At 35.3% G+C, this 10282-nt stretch overlaps 1 protein-coding gene across 1 annotated transcript; it reads right to left on the bottom strand.

The window, feature by feature from the left end:
• Window positions 1–4260: 4260 nt before the first annotated feature.
• Window positions 4261–5688, bottom strand: LOC105058368 (transcription termination factor MTERF8, chloroplastic). The gene has a single exon (XM_010941272.3). The coding sequence runs from the start codon at window positions 5652–5654 to the stop codon at window positions 4434–4436; it is 1221 nt and encodes a 406-aa protein (XP_010939574.1). The 5' UTR covers window positions 5655–5688; the 3' UTR covers window positions 4261–4433.
• Between the last annotated feature and the right edge of the window lie 4594 nt (window positions 5689–10282).

Genomic DNA, 10282 nt, shown 5'->3' with positions numbered 1-10282 from the left:
ATCTCATCACCTAATAGAACCTGTCCTAACAACAATAGCACGTATCAACAAGCTTTTTGGTTCTCTGTCCAACTTATGATGATCTCGTTGTCAAAGTGGCCTCAACAGAGAAAAAAAATATGCTCACAGAATTTTGTTTATGTCAAAATAGGATGTCATTATTCAGCATGAAGCATTTAATTTTGGCAGCAAGCAACATGTCAAAATGATTCAAACAACTTTGGTTTGATAAATCTTGAGCAAACAGTGCATCAAAATCTAATAGTCAAATTCATGATCAAACCAAATGGCATTTCAAATAGATTTTAGTTGACCTGCTTTTTCATGTCTTCACCAAAAAGCTCAAGCCCATGTGGGACAAGCAACTCTGGAAGATTTATGGCATCAACTAGTTCCTAACTGCATGAGGCCACTGACAAAGTACATCCAATAGTTCGATGCAAATAACAAGCTCCAATCAATCCAAGTTTATGCTTCAGTAGCCTTTATTCAAGTTGTAATATTCCATGAAATGGCTACACTACAAGCTTACAATTTATAGCTTAAATTGTAAATTTGGAACTTCCATGAGGCATGAATCTCAAATAACAACAATATAGGACAACTTTCATGATTCTTAATCTTACATTACCAATAACATATATAAGTACTTGGTATGTAATTCATCCAAAGTAGCTTTCTCTTGATTTTTTCTTCCTTTTTTGAGACAGTATAACTACAGACCTTGGACATTGCATTGCAAAATTCGATATTGAAAATCCTGAAATTTCCAAAAGAATGATAAATTTCAGTTGTAGGCACCAACATTAGCATATTCGATCAGCTGTTCACCTACAATCTTTTTGTATTCTCCTTTATACAATTGTCTAAAGCAAAGCTAGACACATATATCATTGGAATGGCACTCATTATGGAGTTGATGAAAGAATCATACAACTTTAGTCAAACATGTTCAGATGACACATTTGCTAGAGTGATCACTCAAGAAGTCAAACGTAATCCCTTAATGCAATCATGGAAGGACACAAAGAAGTCATTGCACATTATCTTGCCACAGGAATATGGTGCCTATCTTGCCACATGCAGTGGTATACATCTCTAGCAGTCCAACTAGTTTAAGAACTCTTACCTTTCTTTGTAGGTCTGTACTAGTTTACATTGAACGTGATTTCCTCAAAAATAAACTTGTATAATAATGCATCCACCCTAAATAAGAAGGTCCACAACACCCTTGGGATTACGTGGATCTGGGATCAACTTGAGGATTCAGTATACCAGGCACCATTAGAATCAGAATTGAAAAAAATATCAGAAAGAGATACAGTCACAACATCACCGATAGCTCTGATTGATAGCAAGTCAGGAAAACTCATACATAATACTGCAATAATTTTGAAGCATGACATGCACATAAGTGGATGGTTTTCTGAGAGTATGAATTTATACCCTTGGAAGATTTCATCCCCTAATGGAACCTGTCCTAACAACAACAGCAAGTATCAACAAGCTTTTTGGTTCTATCTCCAACTCATGATGATCTAGTTGTCAAAGTGGCCCCAACAGAGAAAAAAATATGCTCACTGAATTTTGTTTATGTCAAATAGGATGTCATTATTCAGCAAGAAGCATTTAATTTTGGCACCGCTTGAGCAACATGACAAAATGATTCAAACAACTTTGGTTTAATAGATCTTGAACAAACAGTGCATTGAAATCTAATAGTCAAATCCATGATCAAACCAAATGGCATCTCAAATAGATTTTAGTTGACCTGCTTTTTCATGTCTTCACCAAAGAGCTCAAGCCTATATAGGACAAGCAACTTATGGAAGATCTATGGCATCAACTAGCCACTGATAGAATATATCAAATAGTTCTATGCAAATAGCAAGTAAGCTTAAATAAATCCAAGTTTATGCTTGAGTAGCCTTTATTTTATCCATGGAGTAGCGACACTATCAGATTAAGAAAAAATCCAGCATTATGGAGGCAGAAAAATGCATCAAATTGGAAAATATCCAGCAGAAATACAAAACAATATCAGCAATCAGATATATGGAGACAGTATACTATTTGATTTGGCACTCAACAGGAGTAGAACAGCAAGCTTCATTGATTTATTAAATATATGAGATCATTCATATAGACTTCAGTGGCTAAACTAATCATGCAAATTTGACACATTCTCCAATCCATTTAGTTAAGGATGCTATGAACCAAAATATCAATCACTGTCAATTGCCCTTACACAATATCATGGTGTTACCAAAACTGCTCATACAAGTTAAAAAGAACTGGTCATGTAATTGTTAAGAGATTAACATGGAATACATGAACTGAGATCATAAAGGCCATGGGAAAATCAAGAACTTGAATCAGCAGGAACCACCAGTATCACAGAAAGTGATATACATCTGTCATAGTCTTAGGACTTTCTCCTGGTGCTGGAGAATATACTTCTCTGAGCAATCCTTGACAAGCAACATTTTGGATTTCAGCATCTGCATGGCCTGATGCCGAGGAATCAATGACTTCTCCAAGCTATACACCAGAAACTTCACTTCAGTGGCGATGTCCGATTGCTTGCCCTTGACTTCTTTCACCAAAATTCAGTCTTGGAAGAAAACACCTCAAAAACTGTCAAGAAAACCAGGCTCTTGCAGAACTGGGACAAAACCTCAGCCTCCAAACACCCAAAGCTCCTCAAAAATTCCAGTAAAATGATCATCTGGTTCAGCTCTTTCCAGTCCAGCAGTAATTGGTTCACTATCCTGGGATTGGGATGGTTTGTTTTCAACATGTTTGATGCTTTCATTGTGAACCCAAACCCTTCCAAAAAGGCATTACTTTGAGGTGGCAGTGAGTCCATTCAAAGAGTTACCATGATGCCAGTTATTCCACCTTTAACCAGGGAAGATTGGATTTCCTTTATTTTCTTTTTAAGGCGCTTGGGGCGGAGGAGCTCACCATCTCAAAAATTAAAAATAAAATAAAAGAAATCCAATCTCTTTAACTAGTTTAGAAAAGGAATATATGGGAAACATTTAGTATGAAATTAATTTATTTTGAAGATATATATTTGCCTTATATATCCTTATATGAATAAAGATCACCTTCTAGTCAACAGAATCGGTTTAACCTCGAATTGGCCATAAAAATTAAATAAGATCTGAATTTCAAATTTAACCAAGAGCAAAGGCTTGAGAGTATATAGACTAGTTCCAATTAAAACCTTGACATTTAGGGTAGTGGACGTTAACTTTTCATAACTATAAAAAGAACTAACTTGCTCTATAATATATCGTTCAAGAGTATATGCAGACTTCATTTCACATGAAGCTGGCTCTAGCAGTATAACCACATATACACACTTCTCAACTATAAGGTTTCCTTTGTTTTCCTTGCTAATATGTACCAGTAAAGTCAAAAAATACCGTAGGTAGATATACATCAGAAACTAAAAACCTGTTATATTATATATCTAGATTTGATTAGTCCAACTAGGACCAGCAACTCTTTTATTTGCCGTCACAATTTCACTAATTTTCCTCAATAAAGCAGAACACCACTCCACCAACCTTCAATAAGTGGATTATTTAATCCACCAAACGTGATCTTACAATAAGGAAACAAGGAAAAAACAGCCACTACGACATACAGAAGGGGTTCCATGATGCATAAAATGCTATAACCAAAGAACAACATGAAGCAAAAGAAACAGCAACATATAACAATTTTTTTCCTTTTTAGGAAGCATAATCCATGTTTCTTGGAACAATTGGAATCAAACATAAGTTTGCAGTTATTTGGTGTTCCACAAAAACTAATGCTGAAACAAGCCTCTTTTAAACATGTTATGTATTCTGAACAGAGAGTTGGGCCCACTCCTATGCAAGAGCGCTCATGGATAGCTTATATTGTAAACTTGGAACTTCCATGAGGCATGAATCTCAAATAACAACAATACAGGATAAGTTTCATGATTTTTAATGTTACATCCCCAAAAACATATATAAATACTTGGTATGTAACTCATCCAAAGTAGCTTTCTCTTGATTTTTTTTCCCCTTTTATTTGGACAAAGTACAGCTACAGACCTTTGATATCGCATTGCAAAATTTGATATTGAAAATCCTAAAATTTTCAAACGAATGATATTTTTTGGTTACAGGTGCCAACATTAGCATATTCAATCATCTGTTGAACTACAATCTTTTTGTATTCTCCTTTATACAATTGTCTAATGCAAAGCTAGACTCATAAATCATTGGAATGGCACACATTATGAAGTTGATAAAAGAATTATACAAGTTTAGCCACATGTTCATATGACAGCATTGCTCAAGTAATCACACAAGAAGTCAAACGTAATACCTTAACGCAATCATGGACGGACACAAAGAAGTCATTGCACATTAGAAGAACACCCAAAGTTATATGGTTCCTATCTTGCCACATGTAGCAGCATACATCTCTAACAGTCCTGGAACCTTCTCCTTGTGTGGGATAACAAACTTGTCCATGAACACTTTATCTGAAAAATTCATAATGGTGGTGAACTCATATTTACCACTAGGAAACCCACTCGCCTCCAACATCTGCGTGACTCGATGCCGAGGCTTCAACCTCTTCTCCAAGCTATGCATCAGGAGCTTCGGGCGGAGAGCAACATCCGATGGCCCGTAACCAACTTCCTTCACCAAGAAAGCCATCTTGACCGACAACGTCTTCTCAGAATTTGTCACAAATAGTGGGTCCTTGCGGAAGGCAGCAAAGAATTCGACCTCTGACCACCCGAGACTCTTCAGGAGGCATCGTTTAGCATTGAATTTAGCCTCACTGAGGCGGTTGATAGCCTGGAGAGCCCGCAAGAACATCCCCGAGCTGCGGGGTACTCCCATCCCATCGACCCGCTCCATCAAAGCTCTGAGCTTTTGGGGACTTCGGAGGATTAACAAGGGAGACTTGCGCAACACCAAAGCCGTCTTTTGATCCGAGATGCCGCACTCCCGCAGCAGTGAGAGGTTGGGCATGACGATCTTCTCAATGCTGGTATTGAGAAACCATGCGCTGATCCTGAGGACCTTCAAGAGGTGCTCCTTGGAGCCGAGGAGGGCCGTCCAGAACTCCAACCGGGGCTGGATGGTGCGGTGGAGGCTGAGCTTAAGAATGTGGGGATTGGAAAGGAATAAACGGGTGAGGTCGGAGCCAGAGAAGCCCAGCTCCTGGAATAATTGGAATTTTGGGGCCAGGAGCTTCTCGGCGTCGCCGCAGCAGAGAAATCTGGGTCTGCGAGATACGACCTTTCTGAGACCGGCGTCGTCGAAACCGCGGTTTCTCATGAATCCGAGGAACGCATCTGGCCTCTCGGTGGATTTAAGGTGGGCGAGGAATTTGGTGGCTTTGGACGCCTCGGCGGAGGAGAGGCCACAGGAGTTGACAAGATAAGCAACCATAAAATGGGGTCTGTGGAATGAGTTATGTCCCTCGGAGGCGGCGCCGGTGATGGCGGAGGAGAAAAAGAGAAGGCCACCGAGGCGTTGGCAGTGGAGGAGGGGGAGGAGGCTGTTGGTGCCGCCACGGCGGAGGAAGGCGGAGGAGAGCTTGGCCAGCGACATCGCATCCCCTTCCCCTCCAAGCGCTATGCTTTTCATGCGGATCGGTTAAATGAACCGGACAGTCTGGTTCAAGTTGAATTCCTCTTACCTAATCCGGTGGGAGGGTTAATGGGTGAGGAGATTTTTTAATAAATAAATAATAGAAATATTTAAAATATTATAATTTTTTAAATCAACGATATTGATTTAACATAAATTGGTACTGATTTCGTCAAAAAGACATTTTTTGAATGTACAAAAATAAATAAATAAAATAAAATAAAACAAAACAATGGAGACATGTTTATATTTCTTTCCGCAACAAGAAGAGAAGAATGTAATAAAAAATAAAAAAATAAAAAACTTTTATGATAATTTTTTTTATTTTGTGATCGAAAATATGATTGAAATGCCAAAAAGAATGATATTTAATCCATCAAATTAATTTTTCTAGACCTAATGATTTGAGCCTATAAGAGTCAATTTTCATTAGAATTGTCTAGTTTTCAGATTGGTATCAAAGTAAGGTTTATGAATTAAATTTGATTCTAGATATATTTAAATGTATATTTTTGTATTTAAATATAAAATTATATATTATATGCTTCAATTATGTTTCAAATAATAATTAATAATATATTTCAAGGCTTATATCTCTTTGAATATATTGAATTAGATTTTGAAATTTATGTCATTGTAAAGTAGAGGTGTAGAGCTTTAAAATGACATATTATAGATATACTTTAGATTTCAGGATAAAAAGTTATAGATCTTCAAAGTTATAAAAAAAATCAGCTTAAAATCTAAAAATTTGGACTTTTAAATTTGAATTTAGGATGAGTTACCAAACACCAATTTAGAAATGAGATTTAGTAAATATAAAACCTGATATCAACTTCCCATTATTTTTTAAAAAAAGAGAAATGAATACCATCGATTTCATCGGAAGAGGAGGCCGGGAAGGTGGTGTGTGGAGTACACACAACATCTATGGTGCATAGGACCTCTTCTAGTGGTCAGAACAGCTTTAATTTTTATAAATTGGTATTTTTTTTGGTGAAATATTGTTGGTAATTTTTTCAAAATTTTTTAAAATTTAATAAGTATTTATTCTAAATTTTTTACTAATAAAATGTGTTTGAAAAATTAATAAAATTTTTCAAAAAATAAATTTTAATTATAAAAAATTATTTTCAACTAAGTTTTAATCAAATGGGAGCTAATGGGAGTCACTTGGTGCTATTATTATTTTTTTGAGCATGTTTAGTACTTTTGAAAAATACTAAATTGAGTATGAGCCTAATAGTACTTGTTTAATTTATTGACAGATAAAATGATAATTATTACATCTAAGAAGGTTATTAGAGGATCTATTTGCAAAGAACAAGTTCAATGATTTGAAATCCAATAAAATGAAAGGCAATGACCTAGAAGTACACTTGATGATGATTTTATAATAAAAAGATTTCGAAGAGAGTATGCAATGGGTGAATTTCATAAAATAGAACTCCTACGTGACACAATATCAGATTTTTGGAAAAAAATAATAAGAGAATATTGGAAATACAAAAAAGTATATACTTATGAGCAGCTAGTTGCCAAACTTTCTGATTTATAGGATTTTAGTGACTAGGTCAACTATTAGGCAAAATAGTGTTGATCCTCGTAGAGCAAGACATATAGTAGCTAGAAATATTTTTACTTATATTTTCTAGCTGTTTTAAATTTGAATCATATCTGTAAATATATTTGTATGTATACATGTTTTCTTTTATGTTGTGTTGACTCATGTATAGTTAAATTCTTTTATTAATGCAAGTTTACCTATTCAATTATATTTGATTAAGTAGGAGCAATAGTTAAATGAATAACATATGTGTTGTTCTAAAGATATTATTAAGAGTAGATGATAAATAATAGTGTTCTAATATAAGATATGGAAGATGATTGGAAACAAAGTGAACTTTCGATTTCGTTATTTATATTAAGAGTATCATTATTTATGTATGCTACAAAATTAAACAAAAATATGTTTCGGTGGAAATATGCTAGCATTCATTTTGTACCAAATGTCTATATAGTTTGGGATGGCATCAAAGAACATTATTGCTAACCTTAACAAAGGCAAAAAACTAGATGGCAAGAACCATATATTTGGCAAACTAAGATTCACTATGTTCTTGAGGAATAAAAAGCTTTGGAAGCCATCAATCATGCCATGGCTTATCCTGGTGAGAAGGATGGTGCTCAGAATAGCAAAGATCAAGAGGCTGATCGTGTTCGGAATACAAAAAATACCACCGCACATGGTATTCTGTCAAACGCAATGGTAGATGAGCTCATGGATGAGTGCTGATATATATCGTAGCATATCAAAATTAATCCTACTCACTACTATATAGATAAAATGAGTCAGGATCATATCTGTAGAGATTTTATTTGATTATTTTAAAAACACAAAAGAAAAGAGTAATAGATTGCAAGAAACTCAAGAAAGAAACTAGGAAATTACAATAAAAATATTTTTCAGTGATCAAATAAAGAAGCATACATAAAAGAAAAGAAACAAAAGTGTGATATAAGATAATTTAATTAGGTTGATCTTCTAGCTGCATCAGATGGTAGATGTGCTTCTTTGAATTTTTTATCTTCCTCCGTGCAAACAGTGGCAGGATGGCTGGAAGGCTTGATCTAAAAATTTTAAGAAAGAAAGATAGATAGAAGTATAAAAATATGAAAAAGAAGAATAGCAGCACTAGGATTAGGACCTCTTCTAGATTTGATGGAAGGGATGCTAGGGTTAGGACCTTTTCTAAACTTTTTGGAATGTGAAGAAGAGATCTATGGAGGAATATAGTGGGGGCAAGGAAGAAGAAGAGGGGTTGCTAGAATTAGTACCTCTCCTAGACTTACGAAGAAGAGAGAAAGAGGGAGAGAGAGAGGGGTGGCAGCTTGAAGAGAGCTTTTAGGGTGTTGACTTGATGCCTTTTGGGAGGAGGCGCTGAGGCTCTATTTATAGAAGATGGAGTGGGCGTCTAGGATTTGGAGAGGCTTGGGATTCCTTATTGTGTGAGGAATTGTGGTGCATAAAAAGAGATGGGGTGCAAAGGGATTTTGTTGTGGCGAGTAATAAAGAAAGGAAGGAAGTTGGCATGGGAAAGCATGTAAGAAACAAGGAAATAAAGAGAGAGGGCGTGAGATCTTGAGATGAGGCGGCATATCTGTTTTTTTTCTTCGTTCACATGAAAATCTCACGTCAAAAATGAGTTGGAGTGGCACATATGTTCTAGAGTTTCATGAGAAGGGTGGTGGCATGAATAGAGACCATTAGATCTTCATGTTGCTTCTCCTCCGTTGATCAATAAGTCGTATTCACATTTGAATCTTCATAAAGAGTGATCTTTTAATCTAAGCCCTTAATATTTAAATCGTGTTCATACTTGATTCTATATGAAGAATTATCTTTTAATCTGGACCCTTAAATCTTGAGCTTGCATCTGATCCCTTCATAAATAAGTCGCGTTCATACTAGAATAGAAGCTGGCTGTCTAATTCATTCAAATCTGATCCGATTTGAATTCAATTTGAATCGTATGATCCAAACTCTCAATCACCTGCAAAACAGACTAGAGAGTATTAAATTCTTAATAAATAAAGAGTAATTAAATAGAATTATGTACCTCTAGTGACTTAATTCAAGTATTCATCACATCCTCCAACTTAGCTTTTGATCATCATCGAGTAAAATAGATATTTTAGTAGTATGCACTAAATTATCCTTGAATTGAAAGTTATCCTAAGCATTTCTAATGGTAGTGGATACTTGACTAGACTATTAAAGAGGTACTTCATTAGATTACTAATTCGATCTAGTTAGTGGTTGAGTGTTAGCCATAGAAATTATTAGAGATCTTCTTTCACCAACTCTCAACTCTACTCTTTAAATTTTCTAACTTGATATGAGCTAGATTTATTATCTTCTTATAATTTTATCCTCTTATTATCTTCAAAAGAAATATTTTTTTTAAAAAAAAAGAGTCTAGTGCAATGTCTTAACCTCTTGAGCTTTCTGACTGATCCTTGTAGCAAGCTTTCAGCCAATGACTCTCAAACCAATTAGCTTTAGGGCATTAGATGTAGAACATCTCTTGAGCTTATTGGTTTGAGTTCAAAAAAAGCTACAAAATGAGACTGACTCTAAACTAGATCTCTTGGCATTCTTATCTTTTGACACGAATCATAATGCTTACTTAGGCGAAGAGGCCTCATTACTCAGTGAGACAATGCTAAAAATCATCTTATTTTTTTTTGCTAAATTAGTTATTCTCTCTCTCAACTTAATTTTCATTATCCCCAATAGAAAAAGAGACTTATAATAAAACATAACAAGGAAGGATACCACCTAAGTTCGATGTGTGTATTCATTGTTGAGAGATCCTTCATTATTGGACATGGTGTGCTCTTGACTCTAGCTGGTGTGAACATGGCTCTCCCCCCAACTTGGCTAGTAGCATCACTCATCTACTCTACTTCAAAGATCCAACTTAGCTAATTATCTTTTTAGAGATTCCTATAAAATGAAAAAAAATTTAAAAAATATTGCATAAGCTGGGTTACCTCCCAACAAGTGCTAAGTTTAACGTCTTCAACCAGACTTTTATTAAGACTATTCTTAAAAAATTGAG

The sequence above is a fragment of the Elaeis guineensis genome, chromosome 15 (assembly GCF_000442705.2).
Source record: "Elaeis guineensis isolate ETL-2024a chromosome 15, EG11, whole genome shotgun sequence".
Classification (NCBI taxonomy): Eukaryota; Viridiplantae; Streptophyta; class Magnoliopsida; order Arecales; family Arecaceae; genus Elaeis; species Elaeis guineensis.
The sequence above is the reverse complement of the archived record's forward strand: the minus strand, read 5'-3'. Positions and strand labels throughout refer to the sequence as shown.